This window comes from Antedon mediterranea, chromosome 3 (assembly GCF_964355755.1).
Source record: "Antedon mediterranea chromosome 3, ecAntMedi1.1, whole genome shotgun sequence".
In the NCBI taxonomy this organism is placed as follows: Eukaryota; Metazoa; Echinodermata; class Crinoidea; order Comatulida; family Antedonidae; genus Antedon; species Antedon mediterranea.
In genome coordinates this window covers 30021185-30045812 of record NC_092672.1, presented here as the reverse complement: position 1 = coordinate 30045812, position 24628 = coordinate 30021185, and the positions used below count along the sequence as shown (strand labels likewise).

The 24628-nt window shown below is 32.6% G+C and overlaps 2 protein-coding genes and 1 long non-coding RNA gene across 3 annotated transcripts; all 3 read left to right on the top strand.

The window, feature by feature from the left end:
• Positions 1 to 4186: 4186 nt before the first annotated feature.
• Positions 4187 to 9223, top strand: LOC140044278 (uncharacterized). Its single transcript, XM_072088756.1, has 10 exons — positions 4187 to 4262; positions 4513 to 4698; positions 5727 to 5789; positions 5927 to 6126; positions 6248 to 6659; positions 6774 to 6847; positions 7067 to 7150; positions 7598 to 7730; positions 8575 to 8697; positions 8994 to 9223. Exons 1-10 carry the CDS (start codon positions 4187 to 4189, stop codon positions 9137 to 9139), a joined length of 1497 nt encoding a protein of 498 aa, XP_071944857.1. The 3' UTR covers positions 9140 to 9223.
• A 2293-nt stretch (positions 9224 to 11516) lies between these two features.
• LOC140045581 (uncharacterized) lies at positions 11517 to 13736 on the top strand. Its single transcript, XR_011844599.1, has 3 exons — positions 11517 to 11563; positions 13395 to 13470; positions 13709 to 13736. It is a non-coding gene; the product is annotated as an uncharacterized lncRNA (long non-coding RNA).
• A 1663-nt stretch (positions 13737 to 15399) lies between these two features.
• On the top strand, positions 15400 to 22703 carry LOC140044277 (uncharacterized). Its single transcript, XM_072088755.1, has 8 exons — positions 15400 to 15516; positions 15639 to 16047; positions 16233 to 16240; positions 16462 to 16545; positions 17034 to 17166; positions 17525 to 17647; positions 22129 to 22259; positions 22563 to 22703. The coding sequence occupies exons 1-8, from the start codon at positions 15400 to 15402 to the stop codon at positions 22701 to 22703; spliced, it is 1146 nt and encodes a 381-aa protein (XP_071944856.1).
• Positions 22704 to 24628: the final 1925 nt, after the last annotated feature.

Genomic DNA, 24628 nt, shown 5'->3' with positions numbered 1-24628 from the left:
TGTGTGCTTTTATTTAACACCTTGAATATATAAACAAATGTGTTAAAAATGTTACACTATTATAATACATTTATATATTATATTATTATTATATACATACATTTTTTAAATTTAAATATATGAGAAAAAAAGAGATTAATCATTCTCTTAATTAATTCTTCATTTGTTTTTATTTTGAATAATTTTCATTCTATATTAAAGATTAAGTGTATGTTATTGCTACACATAGATTTATTTTATACAATTTTATAATATAGATGTTTTTTTTACAAATGAAATAAAAATGATAATTTAAACTTTCTACAGTATTTGTATTGTTTTCTTAAACATTACATGCGATTGTTTTCGCAAGTATTCTCAAGTGTACTTAGTATGAAGTACAAATTACATCAGAGTAGGGCAAAACATCTGACTAATTACATTACATATTGATAACATTGATATAATTGGCGTACAAGGGTTGAATAATGCATTGATGTATTATATACCGCCATAACATGCATATTTTACGGAAGCCCGTTCGGGCCACAAGTTAACTATATTTTAAAAGCTGTTATCTGGTGGCCGTCGCTTAATTATCTTGCGGCCGCCACTTAATTATCTTGCGGCCGCTACTTAATTATCTGGCATCACGTGACATGTACGTGCATTGGATCAGAGGCGATGTTGCATGCAATAAAAAGCAGGCAATGCAATCATGATTATGCACATGCTACGACGGCAGGTTGCCTAAACATTGGAAAAGGTTGTTACGGCTCTCTTTTAGTTTAGCGCCCTCTATAATAAAAAATTGTCTAATATGTCCGCTCACAAAGATAACATGTTCTATGCGTAGGTCTATCTAGAAGTACGGAAGCCCGTTCGGGCCACAAGTTAACTATATTTTAAAAGCTGTTATCTGGCAGCCGCCACTTAATTATCTTGCGGCCGCCACTCAATTATCTGGCGGCCGCCACTTCATTATCTGGCGGCCGCGCGCCACTTAATAATTAGTACATTTTTACCGTCACGTGACGTCATGTAATAGTAACCATTTATGTCAAAAAATAAAAGGGTCGAAAATCGGACATTTTTCGAAAATTTTCCTGTACTATAGTAAGTAGGCCTACAGGGATTTTTTCCAAAAAATGCCAAATTTTCGGCCTTTTTATTTTTCAATAAAACTGGTTACTATAGCACAATTGACATGCGCAGAACCCATTAGTCGACTCTGCGCATGTTTATTATGCTATAGTAACCATTTATGTCGAAACTTGTTACTATAGCACAATTGACATGCGCAGAGTCGAATAATGGGTTCTGCGCATGTCAATTGTGCTATATTTATGTCAAATATGGTTATGATAGCACAATTGACATGCGCAGAACCCATTATTCGAATATGCGAATGTTTATTATGCAATTGTAACCATTTATGTCAAAAAATAAAAGTGTAAAAAACCACTTAATAATTAGTACATTTTTACCGTCACGTGACGTCATGTAATAGTAACCATTTATGTCAAAAAATAAAAGGGTCGAAAATCGGCCATTTTTCGAAAATTTTCCTGTACAAGGATTTTTTTTAAAAATGGCAAATTTTCGACCTTTTTATTTTTCGATACAACTGGTTACTATAGCACAATTGACATGCGCAGAACCCATTATTCGTTATTGCTATAGTAACCAGTTTTTGACATAAATGGTTACTATAGCATAATAAACAGAGACGAATAACGGGTTCTGCGCATGTTTATTATGCAATAGTAACCATTTATGTCAAAAAATAAAAGGGTCGAAAATCGGCCATTTTTCGAAAATTTCCCTGGGATTAAAGGGATTTTTTCAACAAATGGCCAATTTTCGACCTTTTTATTTTGCGATAAAACTGGTTACTATAGCACAATTAACATGCGCAGAACCCATTATTCGTCTCTGCGCATGTTTATTTTGCAATAGTAACCATTTATGTCAAAAAATAAAAGGGTCGAAAATCGGACATTTTTCGAAAATTTTCCTGTACTATAGTAAGTAGGCCTACAGGGATTTTTTCCAAAAAATGCCAAATTTTCGGCCTTTTTATTTTTCAATAAAACTGGTTACTATAGCACAATTGACATGCGCAGAACCCATTAGTCGACTCTGCGCATGTTTATTATGCTATAGTAACCATTTATGTCGAAACTTGTTACTATAGCACAATTGACATGCGCAGAGTCGAATAATGGGTTCTGCGCATGTCAATTGTGCTATATTTATGTCAAATATGGTTATGATAGCACAATTGACATGCGCAGAACCCATTATTCGAATATGCGAATGTTTATTATGCAATTGTAACCATTTATGTCAAAAAATAAAAGTGTAAAAAACCACTTAATAATTAGTACATTTTTACCGTCACGTGACGTCATGTAATAGTAACCATTTATGTCAAAAAATAAAAGGGTCGAAAATCGGCCATTTTTCGAAAATTTTCCTGTAAAAATGGCAAATTTTCGACCTTTTTATTTTTCGATACAACTGGTTACTATAGCACAATTGACATGCGCAGAACCCATTATTCGTTATTGCTATAGTAACCAGTTTTTGACATAAATGGTTACTATAGCATAATAAACAGAGACGAATAACGGGTTCTGCGCATGTTTATTATGCAATAGTAACCATTTATGTCAAAAAATAAAAGGGTCGAAAATCGGCCATTTTTCGAAAATTTCCCTGGGATTAAAGGGATTTTTTCAACAAATGGCCAATTTTCGACCTTTTTATTTTGCGATAAAACTGGTTACTATAGCACAATTAACATGCGCAGAACCCATTATTCGTCTCTGCGCATGTTTATTTTGCAATAGTAACCATTTATGTCAAAAAATAAAAGGGTCGAAAATCGGCTATTTTTCGAAAATTTCCCTGTACTAATAGTACATTGTCGTTTACAGAAACGAATAAATAGACACGATGATTTATGTAAAATTAGCACCCTGGGAATTAGACCTTGTCTTAAAAATGAGTTCAATTTTTTTATTTGAACTCATTTAAACAAACCCAATTTGTGTTTTGTACATAAAATTAGAGTTGAGGGATGGGAAAGAGGATGGAAAGAACAACTTTTAAATATATTCTCTATCCACTCAGTAACGAAATATTGTTTAAAATGTTTTATAGGCCTATCAATAATATACCACTAAACACAGTAAAACATTTACGATTTATAATACTTTTTTAAAACTGTCCCTGTTATAGTCGATTGAAATAGTAAAGTATAACGATACACCACTACGACGTTTAAATTTTTTATAATTATTAATTAATACAAACGTTGATGAGAAGCAACTGTCAGTAATCTACCCACAGTCACAGTAATAAATGTTCTTTGTATATTTTGTTTATATATCTAACAGTAACCACTTCACTCCACTTCAACATTATGATGCTGTACTCGAGCTGTTCAACCGGTTTTCAGCTATTAAAAATAATTATCGTAGGAGGAGATAGGAAAATGCGAAGCATCAACCTATTGTTGTGTGCGGGTATTTTTCCATGGACATTCATGAGACAGTGTATACCACGATTGGAAAACACCCCTATTTGGGGCAAATCGTTGAACCTAAATTCGTTTTAATCGTCAATAACTAATTACCTAAATACATTTAATTAGTAAACAGGATTACATCAGATGGTTAAAATCAGTACCGAAAGTACGAACCAACTTTATATACCATCGAGTAAAACTTCTAGAAATAAACCGAGATTTATCGAATTTTGCCCTTACGTAAATTTATATATAGATACTAATAACAATTAAGCTCTGTCTACACTATCACACTTTATGTGACATGATGTGCCCATATGTAATGATGTCATATCACTATCATATTTGGGCATATCACTACCATATTTGCGCACATCACACTTTTGTTGTCAAACTAGTTTGATAGTGTAGACAGAGCTTTAGGCTATAAGAAAACAACCAATTGGACTACACTGTTATATTTAACATGTACTGAAGCGCCGCTGAAGTCGCACATTATCTTACCTGTAATCACAGATACCTCCTGACTATTTGCATAGTTGTCACTTGTCAATGTAGCCCTGATTATTACAAAACAATAGATTAACCATTGTTTTCCTAGGTGCACCAACTTTTCAAAGGCAAGCAAAGGGATTTTTAAATTGTTGCGTATATTTAAAATAACACTCCAAAATGGAGTTGGATACAAAAAAGAAACTGACAACTGTGGCTAGTTGGTTGATCTTTTTATTTGGTGGTATTGAATACGGTAGGTACAGTAAACGAGGGCCCAGTGGTGCCATATGACATAATAATACTCTACTATTAGGTTCTAGCTAGGCTTATTTTTGCTTTTATAAAGTGAGGGGGATTTTGGAGAAACCTACGTTATAAGGTAAAGCTTTTAATAATTTATGTATGCATTGGGTGATAAATCAAACATCGGTAAAAGGCAATACCTATAAAAAGAAAGTCAAATATTTTACAGTACCTTTCCCTGTAGATTTTTTTTTCTACAGCTGTCATCATTCCAACACTGAACCTATTCCTTTTGGATCTGGGAGCTCCGCAATATTTCCTTGGAATGGTTATATCTGCATTCAGTTTCTCTGGACTTTTTGCAGCTCCAATATTCGGAATATGGCAGGACAGAACATCAAAGACAAAATCACTTATTCTTTTTGCAAATATGTTTGAAATTGGTGGTAAGTTTTCTGCGCATTTTTTTTTTCTTATTTGTAACATTTTATTATAAAATAATATTCTTTTTTATAACTATTTTATCTATTACATTTAAAAATTTGTATTACCGGAAATAGTGGGCAGTATAGTAACAACTTTTAAATATACAAATAGTTAGACCTACGGGTACTTTTTGAGCAAAGATGTCTGCATTTGTAGTTTCTAGCTGAAAAAAAAACAGGCATGACTGTTGAACCTTACAATTTTTCACTCCCTTTTATGTTGTGTGTAAAAGAAAATGTAATTTCATATGCAATTACATTTTTAGTACACTTTAAGACCAAACTTGACTTATCTGTGTAGTCTACGACAATCAGATAGGGCCTAACAGTTTCATTTTTTAAATCGTGAGCAAAATCATAGTTTGGCAAGAAAAACTTTCTAAAGTTTGACTGTAAATAGACCAGGTGACAAACCTAAAAAAATAATCTGAATTTAAGCGTAGTCTACACTACAGTTATAGTTAGCAAACTTTAGTTTGCAAAAATGAGGAAACTTCTTTTTTTTACACATCATTTCCATAAGGGATGGTTAATTGTGTGGACTTGGATAAACTGCAAAATTAGTTGTCTGAATGTCAGCGTAGTCTTTCTCTCTAACACTAATTTTGACCCCAGACTGACTAAACAAACATTGCTACTTGTATCAGTTTAACATATCTAGTACTGATGAATTTAACATTTGCAATAAATAATGTTCACCTATTTTTCTGACATGTATTGTGAAATGATTTCGTTTAAATAAATATAAGTGACGCTACATTATTTGTAAAAGATAGGACTTGTTGATCTTGATTCCTTAACTGGGTCAAAATAATAAATTCAATTATTTTGTCTGCATGGATGATGGAAATCTACAGGATTGTAAATTTTCGTTTGCTTCCTCTGGAAATATGGAACAGATTCCAATTAATTTTTAGTAATTTAATAAAAATCAATTTTCGTATATTTTAAAATCTTAATATTAATTTGTTTTCTTTATATTTTTTAAGGTAACTTCTTATACTTTGTTGGTAGAAGTCAGTATATTCTGTTAGCTGCTAGATTGTTAGCAGGTAAAGTATTGTTTTTATTGATTTTTTTGGACATTTAATGTCAAATTTTGAAAATTGGATAATTATCATTTTTGTAATTGTAGAACTTTCAATTCCAGTCCTTACATTGTGTTTCTGTGTTTATCGATCCTTTTTAGGTGTGGGTGCAGGCGTGACAGCAACTATCTTTTCGCAGATTTCACGCACCACACCCGCCAATAAACGTACAGCAGTGATATCAATGGCCATGGCTTCGCGTCAATTTGGAATTGTTTTCGGTCCGGGATTTAACTTATTTTTATCTAAGATTGATTTCAAGATTGGCCCATTTGAGGTCAATGATTTTACATCACCAGGGGTAAGGATTATTGATTTGATATCTGATTTACCTGAGCATGTTACTACCAACAATTATAGGCTAGAGGAAAATCCTGAAATTTTGGACAATTTGGAACCCATTTTTTTTCATTTCTTTTTAGTTGTTTATGATGATCATGTGGATCCTACTGCAGATACTAATGATTTTTATTTACTTCGATCTTCCATTGGTCAGTGATGAGTCAAATTTTGATGAACAGGTTAAAGGTCAATCATCAACCAATGGCGTGACTAATGAAACACTTACAAATAATGATTTGTATGAGAGAATTGAAGAATCTGATGAAATGAGAAGGCAACCAGTTCGTTCTACAAGATGTGATATTGATGAAAATAAATCGATTTCAAATTCAAATGGTGTTTATAAAAACGTAGAGGTTCAAAGTTCAGATTACGGAACAGTTACTGTGAATAATGAGGAGGAAGTAAAGAATAAAAATGAAGAAGACATGGAATTCTCACTTATACTTAAAATAAGATACAAGGATATGACATTTTTTCAAAAGATAAATGGTAAATTATTTTATAATTCTTGCATCTCATAACCTTTCAATTTACTTTCCAGTTTGTTGCTGTTTTTTATTTGCTGGTGTTCATTTTTATCTAACAATTGTTTTCTTTGCTTAGAATTGATAAGGGAAGAAATCGTAGTAATTTTATTTGCTCAGTTTGTTTTTTTGTTCAACCAAACAGCTCTTGAGGTAAGTGTGAAACATTTAATGTAGGCTGCTGTGACTCGGTAAGGCCATCCTGTCGTGTAAGCCACACCTGATATAACCCCACACCTGGTTGTTGTAAGAAGCCCACTCCTTACTCAATTCTAAGCTACTGTATAAACTCATCGCTAAGTGTAAGCTTACTCGATCTAATCTTAAACCAAGATAATGTGCTAAAATTATGTCAAATATTGTTTCTTATAGGCTTCACTCACTCCACTTGCAGAAACATTTCTTTCATTTGGAGAAATACCAAATAGTCTTCTGTACTGTGGAGCTGGATTTGAGGTAGAGAATTACTAGATTAAAGACAGTAATACTAGACTGGCTTACTGGATTAATAACTGGTTCACTGGATTACAAACTGGCATACTAAAATGACTGGTTTACTATTATTATTGACTGGGTTACTAGATTAAAGACTGGTTCACTAGAATAAAACTGGTTTAATAAAGACCGGTTTACTAGATTAAAAACCGGTTTACTAGAATTAAGAATGGTTTACTGAATTCAATACACTGTGGTTTCCTTGATTAAAAAACTGGTTTACTGAATTAAATACTGTTTACTGAGTAATTGACAGACTTACTACTGCAATCACCATTCATAACATGGAAATGTTTTTTCCTGATTAGACTATTTTCTGTTCTTGGTAGGATTAAATTTTTTTTCTTTGTTGTGTAATTTCTGATGTTTGTCGTTAAATATAACTTGCATATTATTAATATTCTGCAGTTGATTATTGGATATTTCTTTGTTCGATGGATGAGCAAACGTTGTCAAGATAGAACTTTATCAATTATTGGGTTACTTACAGAAATTCTACCATTAATTATCTTGCTATATTTTTTACCAAGGGCAATACCAGGTAAGTGCCACTGTTTAGTTGTTCAATTCAAATTAACATTTATTTCTTTCATTATAAAATGAATACATTATAAAGTCTGAGATTTTCTTTTTGAAAAAAAAATACAATAAATCATAATGTATCAAATGGGGATTACATTTTGTTGTTGTCTTGTGTGAGTTCTTCTCACGTTTATTTAAATTCTCATTGATGAATATATTATATACATATACATGTAAGTACATTTGTGACAATTAAAAGTAAGTGTTTAGAGTACTTAAAATACCGGTATATTTACATAATAAGATGCCAGAATCCAGTATTAACCATACATTTTACCTTTTAAAATTTTAGATACGATGTTAATTAAAATGTAGAAATGAAAAATGGCGGTAAAATACATGATTAAAATTTTCTTGGTAAACTATCTTATTTGTGTTCTTATTTGTGTTCGAGTAGAGAGGCTATAAACTCAGGGGAGGAAAATGTAGTATCCTCCCTTTTCACCAAGATAAGGATTAAATTATATAAAAACTGAAAGAGGCAAAAAACTCAAGAAGTATAATTTAAGAAAATAATATTTTGTATTTTGAGAAGCCATCTAATAATAATAATAATTTACTATCAGATACTATTTTTATTCTCCATCCCCACCCCCTTTTTTTTTATTCAATTCGAAGAGTTTCCAATATAGGCCAAAACGTTTACAAATATATTTTTTGAAGTATAGAGTCGTCCTCTCAAAAACAAAACCTTTATAAGGTTCAAGATAGAATTGCAGATAAAGTTACTACTAATATAAAGCTCTGTCTATACTATCAAATTTTATTTGACAAAAAACACGACGATGTCTATTTATTTTCAGGTGATTTTGATGGCAATGTTGCTTGGTTCATCTCATGTCTCTTTATACAAATTTTGGGATTTCCATTTATTGCTGTGGCATCCATAGCATCATTTTCCAAAAAGACGCCTCTTAAAATACAAGGTATTTAAATTAATTAGTAGTAATAGTAGTGTAGCAACAATTGTAGTGACAATTCATGTTCATGTGTATTGCATTTTCACATTTTCCTCCAGCACCGTCTCAAAAGTTTCATTCTTGCTTATTCTTTCACTGTCCCCAGTGGTTCACATCCACACATCGCAACATCTATTATTTTATCATATAGGCCGATGTCCTTATCTGTAAACTTACATTTCTTGAAAAAATTAACTTGTGACTTGCATTTTTTTTAAAGTAGCCTATAGGTAATCTATCGAAGATTTTATTTATTATTGCAGGCTTTGGTCAAGGTATTCGCAGAGCTGTTGGTAACACAGCAACCATCATTGGACCTCTGTGGTCAGGCGGTGCCTTAAATAAACCATATATTTTGGTGTCTGTTCTACTTGCAATTCTTGTGTTATGCTTGGTGAGTATAGTATAACATACTATAATTTGTATTAATCTTCCACAGGTTGATTCTAAATTTACATTCACGTTTGGAAAGATTTTTTCATTCATCATATTATTCCTATTGGGATATAAATGTAGACTTGTAAATTGATTGAAAATGATGGTTTTGAGGAATTTTTTGATTTTCAAGAGGAGTATGGTATCTTAAATGTACACAACGTTTCAAGGAGAATTTTCTACTGTTTTAAGTATTTGGTAGTGGAGCCATATCATTTTACCTTATTTTAGAAATTAACAATACATTCTTTTATCTTCTTGAAGATTATGACATTTGTATCCTGGAAACAACTATATATTCCTGAAGAGAAATCTCTGCAATCGTTAGTCGTCAACAAACCGAAATCATGTCGATTTGAAGATGAAGAAACTCGGCCACTCTTGTCAACAGAAGGAACAGACGCATAAACCAGGAATATTATGTTTATGCGTCATATTGCCAATCTTCTCCTGATTCAAACAGCTTTACGGCATGAAATCTTGTCATCTGCCATTCCAACAGTCTTTTTCCATACTTCTTTATTTAGTGTTTCCCTCCACTTTTTAGTTCAGAATAAAGTTCCTGTCGTGAATACATTCGTATATTTCAAGTCATAAAAGTTCCAATAAAAACGAAATTGGCCGTGTGGCTCTTCGTGTGATTAAATCTTGAAGGCCCGGACCCAACTGTCTGGGGCTACTCTCTGGGGCAACCTACAGGATAAAGTTGCTGTCATGAGTATTTTTCGTCAATCCCAAAACGTAACAGTTCCGATAAAAAAGGAATTGGCCATGTGGCTCTTCGTGTGATTAAATCTTGTAGGCCCGGACCCAACGAGCATTTCTGGGCTACTGTATGGGGCAACTTACAGAATAAAGTTGCTGTCATGAGTATTTTCGTCTATCCCAAGACGTAACAGTACCAATAAAAAAGGAATTGACCGTGTGGCTATTCGTGTGATTAAATTTTGTATGGCCCAACGGAAATTTCTGGGCTACTGTCTGGGGCTACTGTCTGGGGCTACTGTTTGGGGCAACTTACAGGATGAAGTTGCTGTCAATGATATTTTTGTGCACCCCAATGTGTAACAGTTACAATGGAAAGGAATTAGCCGTGTGGCTCTTGACATGAATAACATCATTTTTTAGTGGTCACTTGGGGCTACTGTCTCGGGCAACTTACAGGAAAAAAATTGCTGTCATTGCTGTTTTAGCATTGTATACACATATGGGAACAATGTCCAACAACTTTTATCCGTGTGGCTTTTCACATGAATACATCCATTTTTTTACCCCTCTTATTTGGTGTCCCAAGGGAAAATTTACAGGATAGGACCCGGCAGCAATATTGATTATTGAATCTTGGCCATAATATCTACATAATCAGACCATCAGACCTTTTGTGGCTTTTCACATGAATAAATCTTCTGGGCGCCCGGTTTATTAGCTGACCGACGTTAAACTTATATGAATCAAAAATTGAATAGTTTTACAGTATTAGGGCATTCATTAAATAAAATGTGTTTTAGAAAATGGAAAAGAAAGTGGCAAATAAACCTCTAGTCTTCGACAGTTGCAATAATAATACTTTCTAATATGAATACAATACAATACGCATCGCTGCGCTAATTGATGCAAAATCCTTGTATTGTGCATGGAGTTATAAATTGTATAACGCCATGTATTGTGTATTCAGATTGAGATGTGTTTTCAAAAATACCAGAACAATTAACGGTATACAATTTGAGTGAGATACTTAATAGAATATTACTACTGTAATTGATGTGAAATACTTTGTATTGCGTGTATTAGGATTGTAGGTGTGTTTAAGAAAATACCAGTAAACAATTTGAGTGAACAATTCACCGCCACGCTGTACCTCTTAGCTGAGGCCTAGCAGGGTAAATACGGTATTTTTTAATTCACAAATCTGAGTTTTTAGATTCGCATTCGCCTACGTCGGAATACACAACAACTTCTATCCTGTTTTATATAAGAATTGATTAAAATGGAATTATAATTGGTGAGGTCTTAGCCATGGAAATACCCTGTATGGCTACAATTATTATTCATACCTCATTTACATATTTATGCGTGTAGTTATTGTCTGCTTTTCAAATTTAGTTCATTTCCTGATGATGGTCAAATCATCAAATAAAGATAAAACGTCGAATCATGTCTTCCTCCCGTTATTTGTAGTTAGTTGTTGTACTTTGTTATTTATACCCTGGATAAATATCTAACAATTAGGTTTCAAAAGGAAATTCAATAGAACAATTATACTGTGCATCTATAGAAATTAAGTGCATGGACCGTGGAAGAGTTTTTTTTTGTGACAAAGTTTACAAAGGGAGTGTTAAGCAGTTGCGGATACGAAATCGTCAAAGAAAACGTATCAGAGAAAGTCAGCACAATTTATGTAAGTTTGTAGATTTTACTGCTTTAGGAATACTTCAATTATCTTTAGATTGACTGTATTATTGCATTAAATTGATCAATTTGTCTTATACCAGTGCTGATTTTTACCTTCTATCTGCGTATCTGGAGCTGTGCAGACAGGCGCGCGTGTCTTATCTCAGACGGTAAACGTATACGAATTCATACAATACGTATAAATACAAATAAAATACTATATAATAATGTGATACTGATCATTTCATTCCATTACACCCATATCAATAAACGCATAGTTACATAGAAATTGCGCAATTAAACAAATCACGTGACCAATAAAGGTCAAAAAGGTCAACATGCAATTTTACCAAATACTGTACTGTTTGGTATCGTTGGAGATATTTTTATTTTCTGTTTAATTTGTCATTGTCCATTTATATGCTTTATATTATATTATATTATCCTTATAAACATTCTAAAATATTGCATTAAACACGTAAATATATATTTTTCTGTACTATTGACCCTTGACCTTGACTCGTACTGTTTAAAAAACGGCTGATTATAGAAATTAAAAAATGACTATCACTCTTTTTCCACATCTTCTAAGCAACCAACTTTCTAAAACGACCACACATCGGAAGCAACCATCTCTGTTTAAGGAACTGCTTCTAATCGACCACCTCTCGTAAGGGATCGCCCCCTCTCATAAAGGCCCGCTTCTCATAATCGAACACCCCTAGTAAGCGACCACGCCTCTCAACGACCACACCTCTCGTAAGTGACCACTTTTTTTAAGGGACCACTACCTCTTTATCTCTAAATAATTAGAAAGACTGATAACTAAGTAAAGATCGATGCATTGCACATGATTTAGACTCGTTTAAACAAATATACCATTTTCTACATTAGCTTGCGATAGTAACTACATAAGCTGAGAGGCAATTTTCGTTACTACATAAGCTGGTGACCGTTCTACATTAGCTGGTGTTTTCTACATTAGCGTTTGTAACACGCATAGATGCTTTAAGCATTATGAGCCCTAGTTTTCCAAATCCAAATTTATTTTTATGTTTCATTGAAACAAAATTCCAGGCAGTGTCATCCTTCATTTGTCTGTAGTCATTCATTTTGTCAAGTCTATAGAATAACTTGCAGCAATGTCTTTTTCCAATTAAACAATTTTGGTTAAATTTTGGCCTTTCATTTGTTCAGAAATATAATTATGGAATCATGTGTTCAGAAAGCACATCCTTACTACTAGTAAAAACAAATTAAGTCGGTTTCATGCACATAAAGCCCACCCCCCCCCCCCCCCACTTAAGATATTTAGACAAGTTGCCAACTTTCACCACAAATTGCACACTCTTTTAACCTGACTAGTAGTATTACATGCAAATATACATGATATTGTTACATATTTGTCTCTTAGATGATAGAAAAAAAGGATTTGCAATCGCAATCTTTCACTTTCGTTGCTATATAAGACACAAATAAACTATAACAGTCACTTCCAGATTATGATTACATAATTATCAATAAATATATGGCATATCACTACCATATTTGCGCATATCACACTTTGTTAGTTTGATAGTGTAGACAGAGCTTTAGGCTATAAGAAAACAACCAACATGTAACATGTACTGTAGCTCCACTGAAGTCGCACATTATCTGTAATCACAGATACCTCCTGACTATTTGCATAGTTGTCACTTGTCAATGTAGCCCTGGTTATTACAAAACAATAGATTAACCATTGTTTTCCTAGGTGCACCAACTTTTCAGAGGCAAGCAAAATTTATTTTTAAATTGTTACGTATATTTAAAATAACACATAATTTAAAATTTTGAAGATGGAGCTGGATACAAAAAAGAAACTGACAACTGTGGCCAGTTGGTTGATCTTTTTATTTGGTGGTATTGAATACGGTAGGTACAGTAAACGAGGGCCCAGTGGTGCCATATGACACAATAATACTCTACTATTAGCTTCTAGCTAGGCTTATTTTTGCTTTTTTAAAGTGAGGAGGAATGTGGGAAGCTACGGTATAAGTTAAAGTTTTGAATTATTTATGTATGAATTGGGTGATAAATCAAACATCGATATAAGGCCATATACCAAATATTTTACAGTACCTCTCTCTGTAGACTTTTTTTCCTTCTACAGCTGTCATCATTCCAACACTGAACCTATTCCTTTTGGATCTGGGAGCTCCGCAATATTTTCTTGGAATGGTTATATCTGCATTCAGTTTCGCTGGACTTGTTGCAGCTCCGATATTTGGAATAGTGCAGGACAGAACATCAAAGACAAAATCACTTATTCTTTTTGCAAATATGTTTGAAATTGTTGGTAAGTTTTCTGCGCATTTTTTTTCTTTATTTGTAACATTTTATTATAATATTCTTTTTTATAACTTTTTTATCTATTCTTAAATTTGAAAATTTGTGTTACCGGAAATAGTGGGCGGTATAGTAAAAAAACTATTAAATATACAAAGAGTTAGGCCTACAGGTACTTTTTGAGCAAAGATGTCTGTAAAAAAACAGGCATGACTATTTAAGCTTACAATTTTCACTCCATTTTATATTGTGTGTAAAATGTAATTTCATACGAAATTACATTTTTAGTACACATTAAGACCAAACTTGACTTATCTGTGTAGTCACCGACAACCAGAGACCAAAGTTTCCTTTTAAATCGTGAGCAAAATCATAGTTTGGCGAGAAAAGCTTTCTAAAGTTTGACTGTGTAAATAGACCAGGTGACAAACTGCAAAATATAGTCTAAATTTAAGTGTAGTCTACACTATAAGTTATAGTTAGCAAACATTTGTTTGCAAAAATGAGAAAACTCCTAGTTTGGCAAGAAAAATGTTCTAAAATTTGACAATGTTGTCCAGCTGACACACTTCGGCAAACTGCAGCAAGCAAGCACCTTTTTTTACAAACAAGTTTCACATCATTTCCATAAGGTACTTTCCTCAATTCCAAAGTGGGGTTGGTTAATTGTGTAGACTGGGATGACTGTGTAAGTTGACTAGGTGACAAACTTGGACAAACTGCAAAGTTAGTTGTCTGAATGAGCGTAGTCTAGACTACACTAATTTTGACTCCAGACTGAGTAAACAAACATTTCTACCTGTAAACACAATCAAACGTCACAGACTGTTAGACAATTTATTTTTAATCCAGTACCCTTGAGTCCAGTTTAACATGTCTAGTGCTGATGAAACTTCAAACATTGCAATAAATAATGTCACCTATTTTTCTCACATGTATTGTGAAAGAACTCTCTTAAATAAATATAAGTGATCGACCCTACATTATTTGTAAAAGATAGAACTTGTTGATCTTGATTCCTTAACTGGGTCAAATTAATAAATTCAATTATTTTGTCTGTATGGATGTAAATCTGCAGATTGTAAATTTTAATTCTGCTTCTAAAAGTATGGACCAGATTCCAATACAATTTTTAGTAATAAAAAAATCTTCATTTTTTAAATAATTCAATAAAATTCAATGTTCATATTATTTTTAAATCTTAATAATTTAAAAATAATTTGTTTGACATTTTTTCAGGTAACTTCTTATACTTTGTTGGTAGAAGTCAGTATTTTTTGTTAGCGGCTAGATTCTTAGCAGGTAATTTTGTTTTAGCTGTTATTTTCTACATTCATTGACAATTTTTGAAAATCGGATAATTTTTCATTTTTGTATATGTAGAACTTTTAATTCCAGTACTTACATTGTGTTTCTTTATTTTACTTTTTAGGTGTGGGTGCAGGCGTAACAGCAACTATCTTTTCGCAGATTTCACGAACCACACCCGCCAATAAACGTACAGCAGTGATATCAATGGCCATGGCTTCGCGTGAGTTTGGAATTGTCTTTGGTCCTGGATTTAACTTATTTTTATCTAAGATTGATTTCAAGATTGGCCCATTTGAGGTCAATGATTTTACATCACCAGGGGTAAGGATTATTGATTTTATGTCTGATTTACATGTGGATGTTATTACCAACAATTAGAGGCTAGAAGAAAATCCTGAAACTATTGACAATTTTGAAGCAATTTTTTTTTCATTTCTTTTTAGTTGTTTATGATGATCATGTGGATCCTACTGCAGATACTAATGATTTTTATTTACTTCGATCTTCCATTGGTCAGTGATGAATCAAATGTTGATGAACAGGTCAAAGGTCAATCATCAACCAATGGCGTGGCTAATAAAAGACTTAATACTGATTTGTATGAGAGAATTGAAGAATCGGGTAAAATGAGAAGGCAACCAGTTCGTTCTACAAGATGTGATATTGATGAAAATAAATTGTTTTCAAATTCAAATGGTGTTTATAAAAACGTAGAGGTTCAAAGTTCAGATTACGGAACAGTTACTGTAAATAATGAGGAAGAAGTAAAGAATAAAAATGAAGAAGACATGGAATTCTCACTTATACTTAAAATGAGATACAAGGATATGACATTTTTTCAAAAGATAAATGGTAAATTATTTGTAATTCTTGCATCTCATAACCTTTCATGAAATTTACTTCCCAGTTTGTTCCTTTTTTTTTTATTTGCTGGTGGTCATTTTTATCTATCAATTGTTTTCTTTGCTTAGAATTGGTAAGGGAAGAAATCGTAGTAATTTTATTTGCTCAGTTTGTTTTTTTGTTCAACCAAACAGCTCTTGAGGTAAGTGTGAAACATTTAATGTAGGCTGCTGTGACTCGGTAAGGCCATCCTGTCATATAAGGCCACACCTGGTGGTTGTAAGCCCACACCTGGTAGTTGTAAGCCCACTCCTTACTAAATCCTGAGCTACTGTATAAACTCTTCGCTAAGTGTAAGCTTACTCGATCTGATTTTAAACCAAGATAATGTGCTAAAACCATGTCAAATATTGTTTCTTATAGGCTTCAATCACGCCACTTGCAGAAAGATTTCTTTCATTTGGAGAAATACCAAATAGTCTGCTGTACTGTGGAGCTGGATTTGAGGTAGAGAATTACTAGATTAAAGACATGAATACTAGACTAGTTTAAACACTGGTTCTGGAATACAAACTGGCATACTAGAATGACTGGTTTACTATTATTATTATTATTATTATTATTATTATTATTATTATTATTATTATTATTATTGACTGGGTTACTAGATTAAAGACTGGTTTACTAGAATAAAAACTGGTTTACAACAATAAAAACTGGTCCAATAAAGACCGCGGTTAACTAGATTAACAACCAGTTTAACAACCAGTTTACTAGAATTAAGAATGGTTTACTAAATTCAATACTCTGGTTTCCTTGATCAAAGAACTGGTCAAAAGACTGTTTTACTGGATAATTGACAGCTTACTGAAAGTATTTTTTTCTAAATAGATTATTTATGTTCCTGGTAGGATTTACATTTTTTCTTTTTATTTGTTGTGTAATTTCTTATGTGTGTCGTTAAATGTAACTTGCATATTATTAATATTCTGCAGTTGATTATTGGATATTTCTTTGTTCGATGGATGAGCAAACATTGTCAAGATAGAACTTTATCAATTATTGGGTTACTTACAGAAATTCTACCATTAGTTATCTTGCTATATTTTTTACCAAGGGCAATACCAGGTAAATGCCACAGTTGTTCAATTCAAATAAACATTATTTATTTCGTTATAGAATTAATACATTATACATTATGAGATGTCCTTAAATGTAATAAATCATAATGTATAAAATGGTGATTAAATTATATAAACAATATATTTAATTTGAAGAGTTTTCAATATAGGCCAAAACGTATACAAATATATTTGTTGTAGTATAATAGAGTCCTCTCAAAAACAAAACCTTTATAAGGTTCAAGATAGAATTGCAGATAGATTATTAAAGTTACTACCAATAATATGTCTATACTATCAAACTTTATGTTACAAAAAAACACAATGATGAGCACATCACACTTTTTTTTTCTATTTATTTTCAGGTGATTTTGATGGCAATGTTGCTTGGTTCATCTCATGTCTCTTTATACAAACTTTGGGATTTCCATTTATTGCTGTGGCATCCATAGCATCATTTTCCAAAAAGACGCCTCTTAAAATACAAGGTATTTAAATTAATTAGTAGTAATAGTACTCCCTGCAGCAACAATTGTAGGGACTATTTGATTAAACAAGGCCATATAGATGGCTGCAGTCGCGTGCTCATTAGTGTTTACCGACCGACCGACCGACCTACCAACTGACCGAAATTACTGAACATGTTTAAAAATGTTGAAATGCTTAAAAACATTAATATTTTTTTAATTTACACGTGCGTAGTCACTTTTGACGTGCTCGTATAACGTAATTTCGAGTTGAAAAGTAAGTCAAGAAAACAGAAATCGGGCAAAAAGAGTGCGCAATAACATTTAACGCGCAGTGCGCACGCAAAAATCTGCGCACTCATGGCAATAAGGAATATACTGTGAAAAATTGACTTAGCTAGATTAAACTGTTATCAAAATAAGGTCAGAAAGCGATAAAACGCATAGTGATACCGGACCGACAGACAGACAGACCGACAGACCGACCGACATAGTGAACTATAGAGTGGCGTCCACGCGACTAAAAATTGCTTATTTTATGTTCATATGTGTATTGCATTTTAACATTTTCTTCTAGCACACTAATTTTCCTCATAAATAGTCAGTTTTACCAAAGATGGAAAGCAATTTTTTTTACTTAATTACTCTAAACTATGTTCCTCAACCAAGGCAGCATTTGTAACTGTAGGCTGATAACACCATTATCAATATTAATGTAGGCTGGTATGTCGTTTATATGAATGTCGTGTATATTTTTTGTTAAAAGCAAACTTTGACTTTATTTCATATCTTGATAATATAAGGAATGAAAAAAAATATGTTGTCATTTTTTCTAAAGAAATTTAAAGGACCAAATTCAAGATGGCCGCCAATACTCAAATAACCCTATTTAAAACCAGAATATCACCAATAACACAAATTATGAATGTGGAACAAGTCCGTTTTGATAGTATTACACATTATACAATCTTAACTATGTATAGCGAAAATCTGTCGGCCATCTTGGATTTCAAAATGGCCGCCACTAAAAAATAAATTTAAATACTTTTTGTTGTTTCAACACAATGTTCTAAAATAGTCATTTCTCATAGGATTGTCTAAATATAAGGCTGTCTAAAGTTGTCAATGTTCTCTATATAATAGATATATAATACCCCTACTATGACCCTTGAATTACCTAATCGTTCAAAGTCGGAGTTGTAAAAGTATGGAACAACTTACATTGATATCAAATATTCAGCAACAATTAATTCTAAATCTAAATTATAGATCTCATTTCTTTTCATAAAAGTGAAACTTGTATTTCAATGTTTGTATCTCAGACAGGACCACAATATAAAACAAGTGTATTTATACCTTACTGGCAATTATACCCGCCACAGGGCGGCTTTCTAAATGAGTTTAAAGCCTTCTCAGACCCCAGTGTCCCTATACCCGCCAACCTCCACCCCTCTTCAATAACATCCCACACTCTTTTTTAAAAACAAATTCTTCCCAGGACAAATGTCAATTCAACTTTAGGGTTAGGGGTATACATAGCTATGATAGGCCTATGTTTTAAGTACGTTGTAAACTGTGTAAATGAATAGGTGTCATATTGGCTGATATATATAATTTAGATACTGCGGCCCCCAGCCTTCTTTCTCCTATCACCATCCCAGCCACAAAAACAAACTCCTCCCATGGACAGTTCAAATGTAGTAACTTTTCCTAGTACAATTCCAATTACGTTATACTTCATTACGCCAGTATTTCCGCCCCTCTTCCTCCCTCCCAAAACATCCCAGATACTGGGTGATTGTGTTTAAGACGTTTCCAGTACAAATTATGTTAGCCATCACTACTAACTCATAATCCCTCAGTACCTGTTTTCAGATGTAGTTTAAAACATTCCCAGTACAGTTTCGGTCTTGGTGACAGGCATACATCCCCACCCCCTTTCCAGGGCTAATTAAAATACTTTATAACAATTTCCTACCACACAGTTCTGGTCAATTTGATAGCTTACTACCCCTAGCCTAAGCAAAATTAAATCGAAAGTGAGGAAAAGTGGGCCATTTTGACCACATTTTGGCCCCTAATGCTTGGTTCCCACTAGAGACGCAACAAAACGACGTAACGCAACGTAAGAGATTTGACCAATCACAAGCGATGGATTTATTTGACGGTCGCTTGTCATTGGTCAACTGGTTTGCGTTGCGTCTACGTCCTTGCATTGCGTCCTAGTGGGAACCAAGCTTAACTTAGATCCTAGATGGCGGATGATGTTCAAATTAGAACTTTCCCGGTACAATTCTGGTCATTTTGATACCCAATATGTAAGGTTATGTGCAGTAACAAAAATTTGTATAACGAACAAACAAACAAACGTACAAACTCTCTAACTTATAATATAGATTGTGAAATCCTGTATAAATATGGTGTTCAATAATAAATGCGTTATTGCCATGTAATTCTATGTCTGAAACTTCAAGGCCATGGTCACCAGTATGGTTGGTAAGTTTTCAACCTGTCAACTTTTGGCAGAAGCTTGAAGAAAGATACAGCTCATTCACAAGCTTCATGGGCAGCATTAACTTCCACTTCTCATCTTCTACAATCTCAACCGATTTCATTAGATGTACCTTAAAGTTGACCACCATTATACACTGGTTTGATGAGTGCACATGGTTGTGGTATAAAAACTCATGTACTAGGGAAATACAAGATAATGCCTGGTGATGACTCTTGCCCGAGATGAGTGTAGGTGGACAGAGATGACATCAAGAAGCAATTATTTCGACCTGGTGAATTATATGGCTTTTAAACATGTAGCATTGTGAAAATAGTGTTGCGGCCAGTGCTTTTGTTGTATTGTATTACCTATACAACAGTGACACAAATATCTTAAAAACTCTGCTTTCTCTCTACAACTTCTGACACTTTTCTCTAAATAATTCAGACAGAGAAAATGATTCTAAGTGACGTATCATTTTGTTTGAAAAACGCTGATCATAAAGATATTAACTTGAATACAGAGAGATGTGGTTAAACTATTCCTATATATGTCAGAGACACAAGACAACGATATCTGCACACATGGAAAGTACACATGCTTTTATAAAATATTTCTTTGCTCATGACCACCTGAACTATGGCCGGTTACTTCCACTGTATCACTTTCAACAGATTACTGATATTGGAATTTATGAGACGACATGTATGTGTGACAAAGGGAATTGCTGGATTTACATCAATTGATCAAGGTCATTGAGCATGGTATCATTGGAATAACACAAATTAATAATTTCATCAGAGCTGGCAAATCTAGTTGATGAGTTTGAAAGCCAACATTTAAAGAGAGATGATATCTTGATTAATGAAGAATGCTGCAAATCTCACAGAGGTGTTTGTCATGGCCTGATGACATTGGACAGAAAATGTTTGAGGCATTGGTAAAAGTTTTGTAGAAGGCAAACTGTATTATGGGATCCTAAGAAAAGGATGAATATTGGCAAAAAATATATATGACGGTGAATACAGGTGACAAACTTATCAAAGTAAAAGAGGACTCCAATAGAGATTCTTTGTCGTATCACATAGTCAGCTGGTACAGTACTGTATATAAGAACGTATGAGCATTTGGGGGTCAAATGAGGTATTGATTGCAGTACTTTTGCCAATTTGTTTCTGAAAAAGCTTGTTGGGATCACAGATCAGTCTGTTGAAGTTTGATGGATACAATAGTAGAGAACGAAGGAAGGTCAACTTACTATATTGCATGCATAATATATGCATTCAAGACAGTGCACTGATTAGAAATATTTCATTTGGCAGAGTTAGTTAATCACCATGTTGTTGTAGGCATATCATTTTGTGTCATTTCAATCTAATTTAATTTAACTTACACACGTTTTAATAAGAAATTTAACCCCTTTTTAAAAAATGGTGGCCATTTTGAAATTCAAAATGGCCACCATTTTGTGTTAATAACCGTGTTGTTGTCATAGGCCTATCATTTTGTGATTTCAATCAACGTCATAACTTGCACATGTTTTAATAAGAAATTTAATCCATTTTTTAAAAATGGCGGCCATTTTGAAATTGAAAATGTCAAAATACTAATGAATATAGGTTTATAATAATTTTTATATAGCAGAGAACCCATATAGCATTAATTTTAACTTAAAATATTATTCATAATGGGTGTTACTTTGTCCAATATGGTACATTTATTGGATATTTTACGTATTGGTGGCCATCTTGGATTTGACACCTTTAAGCTTTTTTAAAAAAATGGCAACATATTTTTTTTATTACTTTACATCCTAAAGACACTAAATCAGCTGGAATTTTGCTTTTAACAAAAAAATGACACGAAATTACATAGTGGCCTACACTATATCTCCTAGGCAGATATATTGCCATTGTAGGATATGGAATATCCTTAATTAATATTTTTATCGCTTGTAACATTTTTCAAAAAGTAGATAATCTATAGAAAGTTTTATAAATTGTTGCAGGATTTGGTCAAGGTATTCGCAGAGCTGTTGGTAACACAGCAACCATGATTGGACCTCTGTGGTCAGGCGGTGCCTTAAATAAACCATATATTTTGGTGTCTGTTCTACTTGCAATTCTTGTGTTATGCTTGGTGAGTATAGTATAACATACTATCATTTGTATTAAACTTTTCCACATGTTGATTCTAAATTTACATTCACCTTTGGAAAGGTTTTTTTCATTCATTATATTATTCCTATTGGGATATAAAAGTAGACTTGTAAATTGATTGAAAATGATGGTTTTGAGGAATTGTTTAATTTTCATGAGGAGTATGGAATCTTAATTTTACAAAAAGAAGAATACTCTACTGATTTATGTATTTAGTAGTGGAACCATATCCATAAGTTTACCTTATTTTAGAAATTAACAATACATTATTTTGTCTTTGGAGATTATGACATTTGTGTCCTGGAAACAACTATATATTCCTGAAGAGAAATCTCTGCCAGCGTTAGTCAAGACACAGAAATCATGTCGATTTGAAGATGAAGAAACTCGGCCACTCTTGTCAACAGAAGGAATAGATGCTTAAATTAGAAATATGTTTATGCGTTTAAAAACTTTTACGGCATGAAATCTTGCCATCTGCCATTCAAATATACTTTTTTCATTATTCATTATTTTCTTCGCCTTGTGCCTTCTGTGTAGTATCATGTGTATTACATTTTAACATTTTCCTAAAGCACCGTCTCAAAAGTTTCATTCTTGCGTAATTTTTTTTTCTCGAAAAATGCCAAAGTATTGACATTTTAAAATACGTTTAGGTAACATGCGAAGAACACAGCACATGTCAATTATGATATCCTACCCAGTTATGACAAAATACTAAAGGGTCAAAATTTGGCTATTTTTTAGCAATTTTCTCTGTACTATACGTAGTTCGCAAAATATAGGCCTAGGCAAAATATGTTGAGGTAACATGCGCAGAAAACATTATACGATTATGTGAATGTCAATTATGACATCCTACCTTTACGTCAAAATATGGTTATTTTTGGACAATTTCTACAAGGATTTTTTCATGAAAATTGGAAAAATATAGACAATTTAAAATATGTTGAGGTAACATGCACAGTAACTAAAAATGTAAAAGGATCAAAAGTTGCCTATTTTTCAAAAATGTCTCTGCTATAGTACAGGGATTGTTTTTCGAATTATGATATCCTAACCAGTTATGTCAAAATATAAATATTTGTTGAAAATTGTTCGAAAAATCACAACATATAGACAATTTAAAATATGTTGAGGTAACACGAGCAAAACCCATTATACGATTATGTGCATGTCAATTATGATATCCTGTACACAGGGTAAAAATATCAAGTTTTTAAAATTCAATTATTATGAGATAATATGGCTATATATGCGCATATTATTGCTTTATATAATTTTATAGAGCCATATTAACCAGTTTTGTAAAAAAAAAATAAAAAGGTAGACATTTTTCAATTAAAAAAAAAAAGTCCCTATAGGCGCGCCTACAGGATTTTTTTTCTCAAAAAAAAAAAAAAAAAAAAAAAAAAAGGTAGACATTTTTTTATTTTGGAAAAAAATCCCTATAATAAATAGTGATTTTTTTTCGAAAAATGCCCAAAATATCGATATTTTAAATTAAATTATTATGCGATAATATGCCTATATATGCGCATCCATTTATATCATCTTCTAGAGTCATATTAACCAGCTTGTCGAAAAAATAAAAAGGTAGACATTTTTCTATTTTTTGAAAAAATCACTGTACTATTATAGTAGAGCCATATTAACCTGTTTTGTCGAAAAATAAAATAGTAGAAATTTTGCCTTTTTTGGTGAAAAAATCCCTGTACTAAAGCACAGGTTTTTTTTCGAACAACACCCAAAATATCGATTTTTTCAATTCAATTAATATGAGATAATATGCCTATATATGCGCATATTTTGTCTATAACCATATTAACCAGTTTTGTCGAAAAATAGAAGGGTCGAAATGTTGCCATCTTTGGAAAAAAATCTCGAAAAATTTCCAAAATATCGATATTTTAAAATTCAATTATTATGCGATAATATGGCTATATATGCGCATATATTGCGTTGTATTATCTTATAGAGCCATGTTAACCAGTTTTGTCGAAAAATTAAAAGGTCGAAATTTTGTCATTTTTAGAAAAAAATCCTAAAATAATAGTTCAGGGATTTTTTCGAAAAATGCCCAAAATATTCAAGTTTTTAAAATTCATTTATTATGCGATAATATTGCTATATATGATCATATATATTTGTTTGGTTTTATTTCGAATCCATCATACATAAAGACAGTCAAATAAAAACATCAGAGAAAAAACACGAAAAACATTTGATGAATTCAGGACAACCCAAGTAACCCTTACCCTAAGTAAATATAAAAGGGTCGAAATTGTTTCCATTTTCAAACTTTTGAGCGCAGACCATCCACATTATATGATTTTCGCAGATAATATA

Excerpts from the sequence above, each read along its gene's own strand:
- LOC140044278 (XM_072088756.1), top strand. The coding sequence starts at position 4,187 with ATGGAGTTGGATACAAAAAAGAAACTGACAACTGTGGCTAGTTGGTTG. Across the intron at positions 4,263-4,512 it reads ATTTGGTGGTATTGAATACG|CTGTCATCATTCCAACACTG; the intron begins GTAGGTACAGTA and ends TTTTTTCTACAG. Across the intron at positions 7,151-7,597 it reads ACTGTGGAGCTGGATTTGAG|TTGATTATTGGATATTTCTT; the intron begins GTAGAGAATTAC and ends AATATTCTGCAG.
- LOC140044277 (XM_072088755.1), top strand. The coding sequence starts at position 15,400 with ATGGCCATGGCTTCGCGTGAGTTTGGAATTGTCTTTGGTCCTGGATTT. Across the intron at positions 15,517-15,638 it reads ATGATTTTACATCACCAGGG|TTGTTTATGATGATCATGTG; the intron begins GTAAGGATTATT and ends ATTTCTTTTTAG. Across the intron at positions 16,546-17,033 it reads ACTGTGGAGCTGGATTTGAG|TTGATTATTGGATATTTCTT; the intron begins GTAGAGAATTAC and ends AATATTCTGCAG.